This window comes from Acromyrmex echinatior, chromosome 10, assembly GCF_024713525.1.
Source record: "Acromyrmex echinatior isolate Ae372 chromosome 10, ASM2471352v2, whole genome shotgun sequence".
Lineage (NCBI taxonomy): Eukaryota > Metazoa > Arthropoda > Insecta > Hymenoptera > Formicidae > Acromyrmex > Acromyrmex echinatior.
In genome coordinates, this window is record NC_141861.1 from 9,029,318 (window position 1) to 9,046,146 (window position 16,829).

At 26.5% G+C, this 16,829-nt stretch overlaps 1 protein-coding gene across 2 annotated transcripts; it reads left to right on the forward strand.

The window, feature by feature from the left end:
- Nucleotides 1–2,224: 2,224 nt before the first annotated feature.
- Nucleotides 2,225–14,508, forward strand: LOC105150309 (cytochrome P450 4C1-like). Of its 2 annotated transcripts, XM_087410566.1 has the most exons (12): nucleotides 2,226–2,487; nucleotides 4,627–4,733; nucleotides 5,687–5,777; nucleotides 6,141–6,329; nucleotides 7,378–7,441; nucleotides 8,709–8,835; nucleotides 8,904–8,961; nucleotides 10,675–10,769; nucleotides 10,840–10,908; nucleotides 11,563–11,740; nucleotides 13,406–13,582; nucleotides 13,659–14,508. In XM_087410566.1, the coding sequence occupies exons 1-12, from the start codon at nucleotides 2,328–2,330 to the stop codon at nucleotides 13,829–13,831; spliced, it is 1,488 nt and encodes a 495-aa protein (XP_087266692.1). In that variant the 5' UTR covers nucleotides 2,226–2,327; the 3' UTR covers nucleotides 13,832–14,508. The 2 variants fall into 2 exon arrangements, with proteins under 2 accessions (XP_087266693.1, XP_087266692.1); XM_087410567.1 differs by lacking the exon at nucleotides 13,659–14,508 and having other exon boundaries at nucleotides 2,225–2,487; nucleotides 12,922–13,473.
- The last annotated feature ends 2,321 nt before the right edge of the window (nucleotides 14,509–16,829 follow it).

A 16,829-nucleotide genomic window follows, 5' to 3' on the forward strand; every position in this document is an offset into this window, starting at 1 on the left:
TTTTTTTTTAATATGTATCATCTTTGATAACAATCTTTTATGTAAAATTTAAATTAAAAAAACGATGCACTTTCTCTCGATTCGTTATACAGATCTTCAGATATACAGATTTTCAGAAACGTAATGCTTCCAATCTTTATCCTTAGTTATTTATTATTTATTATTTCTACTTATTGTCTTTCTATGCGCTGTCATTTTGTTATTAATAGTTCAAGTAAATTTTTTTGTACTGTGAAGAGGACCTTGATCATAGGTCGAAACGTTTTAACATTCACTTTAAATAAATGATATAAAATACACATGAATAACCAGTGTTGGCAAAATTGGCATTTTATTTATTATTTTTTAGATTTTTCTTTAAAGCCTATTGATTATCTTGTTTATAAAAAAATTGATATAAGAGACGTAAAATAAAACAACTATTTTTATATGCAGAAAAATACATTGTAATCTGTTTAAAATTATTATTTATAGATATGTTTTTATTTTTTAATAATGAAAATGTAATGCTCATTAAGGTATTTCTTCGAGAAATTGAGTTTCTACAGATTGTTTTGAAATTTAGATATTATGTTTAAAATAATTTTATCTATATATAATTAAAATTTCAAAGATCCTAGGTGTCGAAATGGAGATATTGGGTTCCATTTCACGAATGGACCGCGTGGAAAGCAATGCATTCTATGCGTGCATTAGCTCGATTTTTTTTCCCATGCGCATGCAGCACATAGAGAAACAGAACGGATCTCATGCAGTTTATGCATACGGTTGTATAAACAGTTTAGATCAAAAACATAATTCTAATAGGCATATGGAATAAATATTACATTGCTGTTTTTTAAGGAATCTTGATATTCAAGATTACAAAATTTATATGTTAATTCGGTTAATAAAAAATTTTTCATGTATGAGTATAAAATATGTATCTACTATCTATATAAACATAAATATATATAAATATGAAATATGTTCATGCATGCATATGCTCGTACATCTTTTTTTTGTAAAATTACTTTTTAATGCAATAAAAATAATAACAATATTAAAGATATTAAAAAAATTAAAAGAATAATTTTCTTATTATTTTCCCATTATTTGTTTTAAAAAAGAAATCTGGAGAAATGGAAAAAAATTGCTGATAATCTTTTATATGTAAAATTATACATAATTAGTGTGTGAATAATTTTTTTACATTTCTCTAAACTTGATTTTATTCTAAAACAATGCGAAAATTGTCCCTTTAATTATTTTTGACATTTTTTCATTATTATTATTTTTATCACATTAAAAAACAATTTTACAAAAAAATTAAAAAAAAATGAATAAACATATGTGAACATATACAATTACATATGTAATTAATAATAATTATATATAATTTCATATACAATTATATATGCTTATAAATATTTTTGCATAAACAATTTTTTACTGGGATTATTTACTACTAGTTGCTGCTATGATTCAGCATCGGATATGTTTAATATTATACTTAATCGTTTTTGTAAACATGAAGTTTTTCATTTTCAAAAAAAAGTATTTCTCAGTTAGTAATGTTGTATAATAACAATAGAAACAATTACTTATTCTTTCTCGCTTATAATGGCTAACGTAACCCTCATGGACTGCCTCACTTTGGGAGCTAAAGCAGTCCATGTCTTGTACTGCGAGCCATATAGATATCTAGCCGTTCTCATGCGCGTTTGAACAGTAAATGGAATGAAACGGAACGCCTTCCATGCATATCATGCGTGAAACGGAACGCAGCCATTCACTTTCAAAGTTTCAGCTTTTAACACATAAACTCCTATATCAAGCCTTGTCGAAATAACGTTTTAATATTTTGCGACAAAATCTACAGATTAAAAAAAAAATAAATATGTAATGTAGAAATATTATAGAAACCTTGTAAAAAAAGAAATGAAGAAGCTTAACGTTTTTGAATTTGCCGTTTTTTAATTAGAGTTAAATTTGTAATTTGATAGAATTCTCTTTTTCGCACGCCGAGCGGGAAAACAGGGATATGTTGCTGTCACATTGTCTTCAGTGCAGACTAATGTCGTGCACACAGGTAGGACAAATGTGTATGTGTGTATACGTTCGCCTCAAAAGTTTCTCTCTTCAGAGAGCACACGGAGAGGAATATTTGTAGATTGTACGCGACTAATTTTCTAGCGCGAGTGTAGCTGAAGAAATATTTTGTTTATGAGTGGGGGAAAAACATTATAAAATCACCATGAAGTAATGGCATTCGCAGTGCAGCATTCGCAGTAATACACTTACTAAGTAGTATTACTAGTTCATCGGAACAATTTTTACTCGGAACAATGTTGTTCGTTATTATTGTATTAAGTTTAACATGTGTCGCAATAAGTTATTTTGTTCAAAATTATCGTTTGTTTACCTTTCAAACAAAACCGTTACCTGGACCAATAAGACTACCATTTATCGGTAGCTTTTTTCTTTTTTTGTACCATTATTCCGAGGGTAATAGATTTGTTCAATTTATAAAAGATTATACAGGGTATGTGATAAGTAACAATAAAGTTTCTCGCACAGGTAGAACGAACCAAATTGAATTAAAAAATTCTTTACCATTTTGCAATTTTCGCAATAGTTAATAAAATATCAATCACTAAAAATTACCGAATATTGGTTTCTAATAATTTTTTATTCAAGTACTATCAACTTTACAAAAAAACAGCTGGAGATAAAAATTGTTTATTTTCTTCTCATAGAGCTCTAAGAATTTTTCCAGAATGTTTTCTCATCAATTTTTCAATCAACTTTTTAGTATTGCATTTTCTTATATACATATACGGGCAAATGTTTTCAATACAAATTTTATTACTTCGAGGGGAACATAAGATGGTACCATTGGTTTGACCTTGGGTGGCGTTGTTAAGGTCAGGGCAAGATCACTTTGAATTTTTTAAATGGAATTCCTCATTTTTCAGTACATGTTCTTGCAGCTTACCTCGAGAATTTTTCAAAGCACTATAATAAAATATTTTTTCATGAAGTGAAAAACTGTACTTTTTGAGTTATAAGGCTTGAAAGTTACAATACTGCCGGCATTAGCAGTACGCAAAGTGTCCGATCGACGGCTAAAACCTTTTGAATATTGTTCATGTCCTAGATAACATTTGTTAAGATCAAGGTTACTGAAGATTGTTTCTCTTATTTTCATTTTTATATAAAAATGAATTTTCAGTATAAAAAGTATACAGTAATAATTTCAATAATTTTTTATTCAAGTACTATCAATTTTACAGAAAAACTGCAAGAGACAAAAATTGTTTATTTTCTTCTCATAGAACTCAAAGAATTTTCTTAGATTTTTTCAAAATTTTCTAATACTATATTTTCTTATAACAGTAAAAATGAAAAAAATGCTATACTAAAAAATTGATAAAAAATTTTTAAAAAATTTGTAGAGTTCTCTCTCTATGAGAAGAAAATAAACAATTTTCGTCTTTTGCAGTTTTTCTGTAAAATTAATAGTATTTGAGTAAAAAATTATTGAAGACCAAGTTCCGGCAATTTTTAGCAATTAATATCTTGTCAACTACTTATTGCAAAATAATACAAAATTTTTCTTCTTAGTTTAGTCCATTCTATCTCTATGCAAAAAATTTATTATTATTTTCCAAACATCATATATATATATATATATATATATATATATATATATACATGATGTTTGGAAAATAATAATAAATTTTTTATTATTATTTTATTATTATTTATATATATATATATGTATATGTATGCATGTATGTATGTATATGTATATATATATATATATATGTACATATATATACAGAGTATCTCAGTTTTTACCAATCGCTTTTGTGTAGATAGAAAGAACTAAACCAAGTCGAAAAGTCCCCTATCATTTTGCAATTTTCGCAATATTAACAAGATATTAATTATTAAAAATTGCCGAATATTGGTAATATTGGTAATAATTTTTTACTCAACTTAAGTAAAAAATTATTAAAAATCATTATTCAGCGATTTTTAATAATTAATATCTTGTTGCGATTTTTAATAATTAATATCTTGTTGCGAAAATTATAAAATGATAGAGGACTCTTTTTGACGCAGTCTGCTCTATCACTATGCGAGAGTTTATCATTATTTATCAAATACCCTGTATAATTAACGTAAACAATATTTTTTTAATTAAGTCCTTTAAAACAAAATTTATTACAGTAATATTAACTTTGATGTATCAGTTCAATATTATAATGATTAGAAATAGAATTAAATTTCAATAAAGATTTAATATTTTATAAATATCAATTAATTAAATATCTTTACACCGTTTGATGAACTCGCGAGTACTATTTGTAAAAATGATATATATATATATATATATATATATATATATATATCTTATGTAATTACTTAACACCAAATAAAATATATTAAATTATTAACAAATATTGAAAATTGCATTAAAATTTAATAGAATGTTATGTTATATATTTATAAAAGATCTAAATCTTTTAGAAGTACTTAAAAATGTGTATCTTAATATGATCAAAAATTTAAACAATATAATAAATTTCGCGAATAATCTCACAACTATATGTATACATATGCATTAAAACTTTTCAGATTATTTAAGTGTTTGGACTAAGTTCACTGAAACTTATTCATCTCCATTTCAAATATGGATAGGCCCAAAGTTATTCATCGTAGTGCATGAACTGGACCAAATAAAGGTAGAAAAATAACATTTACATTCTGTATAAATATTTATCAATTTAGCTATTTTGTATGTACTATTTAATGTGTGCAATGCAGCGATTTGAGCACATGAAAATAAATCATAAATATCTAACAATCATATATGTCTGAACGGTTTCGGAGTTAAGTTAATTAAACGTTCTAGAAACCACACATGTACCTCTGTCCGAACACTTACACAAAATTGATTATTATTATATATTAATCTCAAATATTTTTTTTATTACTATATTATAATTTAATTGTATTTAAAGATTACAATTAAATTATAATATTACATTTTAAAAAGCATATTTGAGACTAATATTAATTTAAATACATAAAGTGTTGTGTAAATATCCAGACATAAGTACATGTTCAGGTCACTAGGACCGGACAGTACATATGTTCGGACAAGTTACACAAAATTTTATTTATTTAAATTAATATTTGTCTCAAATGCATTTTACCTTAAAAATCCATGTGAATTAGTTGTCATTAAATATCTATTTATATTAATATTTCCCGTATATATATATATATATATATATATATACTAAAGAATATGCAATGAAAAAGAGGGAATTCCATATGAAAAGTTGATTTTCTAATGACCTTGGAATATACTTTCAAGATCAAATTTAAGGTCACTAACTTCTTCATTCCTCCCCCCCCCCTCCCCAAATCACACAACTTTCCCTTCTTGCATTTTTTTGGAAAAATGCTTCTTTTCCGAGTTATTAGCGTGGAAAGATTAAAATGGACTACCCTGTATATAAATAAGCAGTTTCACGCGAATTCTATACTTATTTACGATTTTGCGGGATTATGCAACTCTTCCAACATGTGAAAATATGAAATTGTTCACATGAATTTTTTCGCCATGTATATATTAATTATTTGGTTAAAGCAAACATGCGTAAATACTAATAAATGTGTGATGTTGTAGACTATCTTACAAAACCGCCATTGTTTGGATAAAAGTTATGTATATAACTGTTTAAAACCAGTATTTGACATGGGATTAGTGACAGCTCCTGGTAAGATATACTTAGACAAATAAAATACTTATTTAATTGTATAACTTATTTGTAACTAATAGATTTATACTAAAAAATGTTGACAATAAAGACTATCCTTTTATAATCATCTATTTATTTATTTTACAATGTAAAATAGAGAATGCAACATGAATGACATTATGACTGTACTTATTTTTATTTTGTATTTCACTTTAATTTCTAATAAATCCTAATTAGTTTTTCTCTTCATATAAAATATTTTTATTTTCACTTTGATAACTACGCCATGAAGCTGTAACGAAGCTAATTTTTAAATATTTTTTAATATTATTAATTAAGGCTTATTCCTCTTTTATTATTTTATTCTAATATTTAATTTAGCATCTACATGGATTGAAAGTCGAAAAGTGATAGCTCCAGTATTTGGTATGATCCCGATGAAAGAATATTTTAACATATTCGTTCGAGAATCTTTAATACTTATTGAAGATTTAGAAAAAAATGCAAAAAGTGGAAACGAAATTGAATGTCTTGACTATCTATGCAGATGTACTTTACAAATTTCATGTGGTAAGAGAATACGATTTATCCTACTTTTAAATTATGTACGCGTATATAGTTTTGTAAAAACAATTACAAATAAACGATCGGAATTATAAAAATTTAAAGAATCAGAAGATTGTATACAACAATATAAAAAAATTAATTTTAATTATTAATTAATTATTATTCATAAGAAAAAAAATGATATGAAATTTTTAAAAAAGGATATTAAAAAAAGGATATTAAAAAAAGGATATTAAAAATTTATTACTTTTTACAAAATTGCGTAAATTAATCATTGGAAATTGTTTGTGAGATCTTCTAGAAGATTACTATTTGTCTAGGTCCAAGGAAAATTACGAAAATCATTATTTACTATTTATTCCCGGGAAAAAATGTTTCATATATATAATTATATATAGATAATTATATATATATATAATTAGATAATTATGTATAATTATATAAAAGTATTATAAAAATAGAGTGTTCCATTAAAAAAATTCGATGTGACCTTGACTTCTCTAATAAATTAAGCTCGATAAAACGTGGATCGCAGGTCGCAAAACTAGAAATTAACTAATTAACCTAATGTATTTTAATTATAATATGGTTGTAGGACGCAAAACACAGGACGCAAAAAGTTGGATGAACTTCAACGTCCTACGTATTGCGGTCTGCGATCTATTACAATCTGAAATACGTTTGCGATCTGTGTTCTGCGGTTTAAGCCGGTTCTACATTAGTTGCAAGCCGATCACAAGTTTGTTGCGACAACTAATAGGAAGCGTTGATTTCAAAATGCAAACTACAAATTGGCTGTCGCAATAAACTTGCGATCGGCTTGCAACTAATGTAGAACCAGCTTTAAAAACACTTTGTTAAAACTTACCGGACACCTTGTATATACAAATCTTAAAAAATATTTTATAATTTTCAGCAATTAATGATTTTATCTCGATTTTCATAACATTTCCGAATTTAATTGACGAATAAATATTTTTTATTTCTAAAAAACTCTACATAGTCAACATATTGATTCAGAAGTTTCTTTTATATGTTGCTGTGTGTAAAGATACCATGATGGGTGTCAAGGTGGAAAGGAACTTAATAGATGAATGGTGGAAAGAAAGTGCAAGGTATGTAATTTTATTTTAAACTTTTCAATTTATATGAACACATTTCGTAACCTTTTCAGTGTCAAATTTCGAAGTGCACCTTACAACACCAGTCAGTCAATACCAACTAACAGTAACATAACATCAATATATAATTATAGTTATAATTTCATTCTTAACAATATAAATATAATCAAGGCTGGACACATTTCAAATATTTGTATTTAAAATACAATTTGTATTTTATATTTCAAATACAAATTACCCGGTAAAAAATACCTCTCTCTACTTCAATAATTTTATTCAACCCTGAATGTAATATACGTTAAACCAGCGGCACACGATGCTTGTTTTCTTACTGGATTGCTAGCCAATACAGTGGCTGGAATAAATTCTGATGACTGTATTGGCTATGATGTATTGGCTGACGTATTGACTACACTGTCAATATCACAGCTAATACAATTGCAAGATTTTAATCCAGCTAGGAATCCAACAGGAAAACAAGCATTGTGTGAAAATAAACTTTATATTGTTGAATGTGAAGCTGTAACATTGATTAGATATGTTATTGCAGAGTTGGTAAATGACGCGTTATTTGTAACGTCATTACCGTTACAATTACTTTGTTTCGATAACAAATGGGTAATGATGTTACATTTTCTTGTGAGTAACGTTAACGGTAACACAGTTACATTTTTTGAGTAACGATAAGTAAAAATGTTGAATAAAGAAAGCCATGATCGGTCAAAGTTGAATGTTTTAAATAATACACATTATATATTCTTATATTAAATTAATTTATTCCAGATATGATTGCGATCTGATAACTTCGTTTAAGTTTGAAACTCGGTTTCAATACAATCATTCTGTAATGCTAATAGTCCCTTCTAAATTAAATTAGAAAGAAAAAACTGTTGTGTGTCACTGCATTGATCTTAACGAGTATCTTACGTAATATTTGCATGTAACGGTGATTGCACTGTTTCTGCTTTACATCTTCTGCATTTGGCTTACGGTACGCTATTTTTTTGTGACTTGAAAATTAAAACAAATTTTTGTTAAACCAAAAATCGGCTCAGAATACGGTTACAAATGTACTCTTGAAGAACATAAGGTTATTTTAAATTATCTTGTACATCTCCTAAATAGAGATTGTAATGTAATTGAAAAAAGATGTTTTAAAAATTATATTTATGAAAATTAATAATCATAATATGTTAAATATACTATTATAGCAATATATCACTCATACATAAAAATTTATTTTTAAAAATTCATTTTTTAGTCAAAGACAAATTTGGCAGCATAGATTTCAAAATATACTCTTGGTTCCTGATGTTATATTTAATCTCACACCTTGGAGACGCAAACAGCAAGAGTGTTCAAATTCCTTTTATTCAATCATTGAAAAGGTATAAATATTTATTAATATTCTAATTACTTTCTTTATTAATACTGTACGATTTTTATTAATACATAGATCATACAGCAAAGGACAAATGAATCAAATACGATGTTCACTAATGATGACACGTCTCGTAAGTCTGTCGATATTTTATGTGATTTTTTTACGCTATACAATAATACATTTAAAATTACATATAAAATATATTATTTTGAAAATTATTAGGTGTTGGAATTAATTCGTAGCGTTTTTAAATGAAAGAATGTTATTTATTTCACATGAGCATTAAAAAATACATTAATGAAAGTACTTCCCATCACTTGTAAAACGCTACGAATTAATTCCAACACCTAATATAATTTAAAAAATATTATAAGACTATTTTTTATCTTTTATTTTACGATTGATTTGTCTTCTACTGTTAAAATAACACCTTTTTTATTTATTTTTATATAAATTTTTAACCAAACAATATATTTAACCAAACAAGACAAATGAGAATATGCAGTTAATAAACCGCAAATGTAGCAGTAAAAAGAAAAGTTATCTTCCTTTACTGAATCATGTGTGACGATATCAATTAATGATTGGTTAAGTTTGCACACACATTTTGAAGTCCTTCTCAGCAATTAAATATAAAAAATGTCAAAATTCATTCTTACTTTATCAAAATTAAGTCATCATAAAAGATTGATAGATATAACCAAAGCCAATCGTGGCATCAATCAGATTAAAGAGATCCTAGTACAATCTATTATCGACTAAATCGTAATTTTTGTATAACAATTACTTTTTTCTGTTTTACAGATTTGCAAATCCTCTTTTCATGATTAAAGCATATGCTATAATATATGTCTATAAGATGAAATTTATGTCAAAAATGATAAAAATTTTGAAATTGAAATTTTAAGAAAAATTTTTTGTCATTCTCTATATCTCTATTCTCTATACTCCATGGTGCAGTTGGAATAATCTAGCTAATAACTGATTAACTATTAATAATTGTTTAATTTAAGGGAGAGTTAACACTCTCGCAAAGGACAAATGAAAAAACACATGAAAAACACAAACAAGATATCAAATCTGTCGCTTAAATATGTCAAATATGTCAAATTCAATGCCCCTTTTTCGTACATAAATTTGTCGCTCTAATATTGCAACAAAAGTCATCTCGTCTTTTTTGTCGCTGATACTGCCAGTTTGAACAGCAAAAGGCACCTTAAAAGTGCAGACACAATAGAAGGAATAAAGAATTTGAAATAAAGAATAAGAAATTTCATTCTATCAGAAACTACGTATTCCGATATATTCAATTTCTGAGGGTGAAATTTCTTATTCCTTATTCCTAATTCCTTATTTCTAATTCTTTATTCCTTCTATTATGTCTGCACTCTTAATTCATACAAGTTGGCTGTTGATCAATTTCGCCGATTCACTGATAAGACTACCGACTGTCGATTCATTGTAGAATTAGCATTACACTTGCTCTTTGTTAATCGCTTTGTATTCTCATTTGTTAAATTTGGTTAAAGTTATATTGTTTTAAAAATTTAAAAGTTTACATTAAGATTTACAATTTTAAGATTATACTTTTAATAATAATAAAAGTAAAAAGGGGCTAAAAGCCTACTTTTTAATTGTTAATATTTACTGTCTTTCAAATTTTTAACAAATGTTTCATTCTTATACTAGTGATCTTTTCAATGCTGATCGCATAACTAAACATAAATTCTACCCAAGCAAAACAACAAGTCATTATGATATCAAAATGATGTCAAAATGACCAAAATGAATGATTATTTATATACATAAATAATAAACATATTGTTTTCTGTATGCAATATAGATACACGATTTTGTGACATTTTAATGCGTTCATTTCGTAACGGAAAATTCACGCAAAAGGAAATTATGGACAATATATTTACAATGCTAGGAGCGGTATGTAAAACGAACATCTTTTATATACATATTTATAAATGGATAATAAATTATATTTTTAATTACATAGTCTTCAGACACTACCGCCACTACGATACATTTTGTGATTATTATGATGGCAAATTTCTCAGAAATACAAGTATGTATATATTAATATTATTATAATATATATATGTGTGTGATGCAATATTGGTACACAGACCTTCTTTTTTTCAAAAATATTTTTTGTTATTTTAACCATATAAAATACTTTTTACTTAACAAATACACAAAATAAAGTAATGACGTATATAATGTATTTATGTTATGACGTATATAACATAAATTAGTCATTAATTTTTTCATCATTAGTTTTGTTTTCATAATTCATCTCTGATAAAATTTTTGTCATAATTTTTAAACATTCATCTGTGTTTTATTCCAATATTAAAATTCTTTTAGTGAGATGGAGGGAGGCTCACTATGACAAATTAGTCATTACGTATATATTGTATTTATAATATAGTAATTTATTTTTCTCTGAAGAGGGCTCAAAAATAAATCGAAACATGTAAGTGCGTTAATTTAATAAAGAGTTTATATTACATTTGTATATTATTTCGCGCAACGATTATCGCGTCTGACTCCTATTTGCTCTGTTTTCACTTAATTTCTTTTAAATATCCCACACAATACGAATGACTGTTTTCCGATTTACAGTCGACTGTCAGTCGGCTGTTCCCAGTTGACTTAAAGTCGACTTTCAACTTATAGTCAACTATTTACAAATATATTATTTAATTTTATTCTACAGGAAAAAGCGTATAAAGAATTGTTGGAAATTTATGGCACAGAAACTCCGAAGCTTGCACCAGTTAAATACGAGGATCTACAACATATGCATTACTTGGATTGTATTATTAAGGAAACTTTAAGACTTTTCCCTATTATTCCTATGATTGGACGAAAACTGACAGAAGACTTAAAAATGGGTTCGTTTATTTTTTAAGAAAATTGTAGTGAAAATCTTTAAACTAGCTTTATGGATTGCAAAATTTTTCTTACAGAATTAAAACACACAAATAAAAAAAGTTCAAGATAGTCGATTTTATAAGAAAATTTAAAAAATTAAAAAATTCACTTACTTTTAGCTCGTATAGCCTGAGGTTCGTTTTGTACAAAATAAATTTTTTTTTAGCCTCCAAAGTAGAATCTCTCCTTAATTTGCTGAATTTAATAGATATTTTGTTATTTAAATGTGACTAAAGCAGTAATAGGGTAAAGTTGCAAAAATTGCATCGACTCTTAAATCGCACTATTTTGCTTAAAAATTCAATTATTGTATTTATATAACATATTCTGAAATTCAGGACAAATCAAGATATAAGGTGATCAAGATATAAGATTCTATTCTGTATTCCCGACATGGAACGACATCCTAAAAAGTCAATCAATCATAATTGATTACTCTTCTCACATTCGATTATGATTTACCAATATCTTATAGCTAAAAGTCCTGTAAACAAGAATAAATTGAAATGGATAGAAATTAATTCATTTCGACATTTCCGAATTCGCGCTTCTAATTTTTCGAATTTAGTTAAATCTATGAATACATCTAAATTCAACATGATAAATAGCTCTATTGTATTCTAATTCATATTTTAATCAAAAAATAATATTAATACGGACATAATTAAGTCATCCAAATTCAACATGATGAACAGCACATTTCGTATTTTAATTAATTTCAATCAAAAAATAATATTTGAATAAGTTTTCTAAGAGACGTCGTCACGAATACTACATGCATAGAATTCCAGTGGCAGCTGGTGTATTTGAAAGTACACAAGTTTCCATATTTAGTATATGACGTTGATGGACATGTAAACAACATTTTTATCATTGCATTGAAATCGTTGACTTTTGCTAATAAAATAGCATTTGTGAGAAGTTTTACTGCATTATTTATTGTTAAAAAAAGTGCAATTGAAAGTTATCGTTTGTTTGTGGAGATGTATGAGGAGCATGTTTCATCCGAAAGAGTGGTTTCAATGCTTTATAAATGGATTTCGATAAAAGATAAAGAACATGAATTTGCAAAATTGAAAGATGAACAACTGGAGGTATTACTTGATAAAGATCCATGGGCGTATCGTGAAATTTTTTTCAGGGAGGAGGGGAGTTTCAATCAATCCAGGGATGTATCGTGCACCAATCGGAATGACAAAAAAAAAGTATTTTGCTATTGTACTGAAAAGAACGTCACTGCACCAATTTTGTTATTGTAATTTACAATAATTTTTAACATCAATGAATTCCACAACAAAAAAAATCAGGGCGAATGAGAGTCAGCGTAGTTAATAGCGCAATCTTAAATATAGATATGTTAAAATTAAGAAGCGCCGATTTCTATTAGTCCTATTTTTTTTATTAGTTGCTTTTCTATTTTATAGATTGCAAATTTTACTTTATGGAAAAATATTTTTTTATACAAATATAATTTGCACAAATTTTCGTTGTATATAATATTTTTGGACGTCATAATCTGAGATAGTAGTAATGAGCGAACAAGAACTTTAAAAAAATGTACGATTAAATATATCAAAAAATTATTAAAAAATATGTAATAATAACTAAAAAGTATAATGTTTCAGGAGAATTTGTTTTACCGAAAGGTGCAGATGTTCTTATATCATTTATACGAATGCATCGAAATGAAAAATATTGGCCGAATCCATTGATGTTTAATCCAGATAGATTTCTTCAAGAAAAAACAAATTCTATACCATATTATTATATGCCTTTTAGTGACGGACCAAGAAATTGCATAGGTAAATATGAATAAATTATAAATTATCGTGAAATTGATTTATAATTGACAAATATTTATAATTGACAAATTTGCAGGTTTGAAATACGCAATGATATCTATGAAAGTTATTTTAGCAACGCTAATAAGAACGTTCGTATTTAAATTAAATCAAAGCATTGAGATAGATAAAATCAAATTAATTTCAGACATACTATTATCTCTAGATGAATCTATAAAAATTAGAATTGATAAACGGATCTCTAAATGATGCATAAATGAATGATACTATGTATGGAAACATTAATCAGTATTCATTGATATCTTATTTTATATATACATATATTCTCTAGCATTATTCAGAACGTTTTTATCGAAAAGCGCGCTATTGTCTCTGAAATTCTATAATAAGCGTAACGTATAGTATGTTAATGCGCTAACATCATTGTAAGCGCGTTCTAAATACGGGCCTCTGTCTTTATTATTGAAAGCAGAATATTGTTACAAAATATATGTATGCAAAATAATGTATGAACGAATACTGATTAATGTTTCCATAGTATTATTCAATATTCATACTACTAATGGCAAACAAGAATAACATATACAACATATTGATCTATATCAATGTTATATGTATATATTCTGAAACAATATTCTATTTTTATTATTAAAGACAGAATATTGTTACAGAATTCATGCATTAAGATTAATATAATAAAATATAGATATAAATCAATGTATTGTATATGTTAATATGTATTTTTGTTTGTCATTAGTTAACAATTAAATATGAGGCAGGTTCTCTTATGTTATTGTTTCTCATTTATGGTTCTAATTTTAGATTCTCTAATCATTTTCAAGTTTATTATTGTATTCTTTTTTTTTGGTTTCGGTGCCTGTAATAAGACTTTTTTCTGTACCAAATAAAGTGTATAATTAACCTAATTTAGATATTTTTTCATTTGTATAATTAATTATGTAATTAATCCTAATTGATGTCTGTTATTGTACTAAATATTTATTATAAGGAAGAAGGATAACTCAATATATTATTGTCCATCCATATTCATCCGGTAGTGAGATTACACAGAATTAATACTCTTAAAAAAAACTGAGATTAATTTGAAGAAATTTGATTCTATCATTCTGACGACATTCGATAAAAAATATTTTAACATACATATTTTAACACAGTCATGATGATTGCATAAGAATTGTGAGTCTTGTGCAATCTAAAGATTATGACTAGTAACAATGTAAAAACTTGTATAAAAAGATTTTAATAACCTTGGATTTATAATGAACTTCGTCGAAGTTGAACAACAAAGAAAGATGATTAAATTCTGTTAAGAAAACCAGGTTTTTATGACAAATTAGTTTCTAAGCGAGAATTAAAGAAATTTGAAATTTGTACATATTGAAGACCTCACGAAGGTTGAAACGTTTATGTTTTGAATTATTTATTATTAAAATAGTTACTTAAAAAGAAAAATTTTATCATAGTAAGAATTTGTGTAGGTTTTAATACTCCTTTTTTAATCAATTTGATTTATTCTGTAAGCCGATACGATTATATTATCAATATATTATAATGTAAACTCAGTGAGAAGTGACGATGAAGTCGATATCGAATCGACGTCGATTTGACGTCAAATCGACATTGATTCGATGTCAATTCTATTATCATTTCTCATTGAGAAGTCGCTTATTATGAGATATCATTTTTAAAGGCTTGTAATTTATTTAATTTGAAACCTCAATTTCTTACCTTCATATCAAATTTATGGGAAATATATGTATTTAAGTTTTATCGCCAAAAGTTAGCAATAGCTATACTTTATTATATGTGAAATTTTTTTATCAAAAGTGCCGATTTTGATTATTCAAAGAAAATGTTCCTATAATATGAGATACAAGGGTTTCCTTATATGAAGTGGTATTTTATAACAGGAAACTAAGGAAAAAATAAAAATAAGCTTTTCATACACACTTTTATTACATTACATAAAAGTAAGAGCAAAAAATATAATATTACATAATAATTACATAATTTTTAGATGAGTGTCTATGAGTGTGTGTGTATGTGTGTAAGAAATCTCAACAATAGTAGAATCATTTTTAACATCGTTAAAAAGCGTAGTATCGTTCGATATTATGCTTTGGGAAATTGAAATGTTTAGATGCTCTCATATTAACTAGGAATATCCTGAATATCTCATATTACAACTTCCATGCCTTGCGGTTCCACGATCATCAAATCTAATCTTCAAACATATCATTACATCATGTAGTTTCCTATCAATACGATTTCCGATCTTACTCTATCACTACATTCAGACTTTATTACTCAATATTTATTTTTAACAAATTTAAAATTTATAACAAATTTTTATATAACAAGATTTAAAGATTAATCTCACTAAAATTTGACAGTATCCAATTTCATAAATCTTTTTTTGCGATTACACGCATGATCTAATAATGAATTTTTTACTAAACAGATTTTACACTAAGAGTAAAAAGTTCATGATAGAATCAAACTTGCGCTTATTAGTTTAGCAGAAATCTCGCTATCTTATATTAGGAGCCTATCCCATAATAGGCGACCCTATAATATGATTTAAGGTATAAGAAATTTAGAAGAAATAGACACAGAAGCTATCAACGTCAAGGCTGTGTGGCTCACAATCAGCAGGATGGAAATCAATTCGGAGGAAACCAGGCCTTGGTTCTTGGAGCGCCCTGATGTTTTTCTCCCTGTTGTTGCTAATTGTTTACAAAAGATTGTCTATTTTGGACTCTTGTTATTAGTAATGAATTTCACATTAATTGATAGAAGACTACATTTGTTGCTAAAAAAGAAAAACCGCCAGAAACAATCACCCAGCAAACGAGAATGGATTGAAATGGATTAAAATGGATTTTCAGAAATTTGACGGATTCATGAATGTAAAAATAAATCTTTTTCAATCCTGAATGCATTTTTATTCATTTATACGAATTGCATAGAGCATAGCATGCCTTTCAATCCAAAAATAATATTAGCATTTTCTGTTCATCGTAAATATTTAATTCAGAATTGTGAATAGAAAGTACAGTTTTTTAAATTCAAAAATAATATCAGCAATTTCTGTGCAACGTGAATATTGTTTAATTCAATATTCTAAATATGAAATGCAGTTTTTCAAGCTAATTGAATAAAAAAAGTTTTTGTTTAAAAATGAACCATAAATGCTAATTAAATTATTTAAAATTATAAGTAGGAA

Bases quoted from the DNA above. Each gene is read 5' to 3' on its own strand.
- LOC105150309 (XM_087410566.1), top strand. From the start codon at position 2,328: ATGTTGTTCGTTATTATTGTATTAAGTTTAACATGTGTCGCAATAAGT. The intron at 8,962-10,674 runs GTAAGTCTGTCG...TATGCAATATAG, and splicing joins CACTAATGATGACACGTCTC to ATACACGATTTTGTGACATT. The intron at 10,770-10,839 runs GTATGTAAAACG...TTAATTACATAG, and splicing joins TATTTACAATGCTAGGAGCG to TCTTCAGACACTACCGCCAC.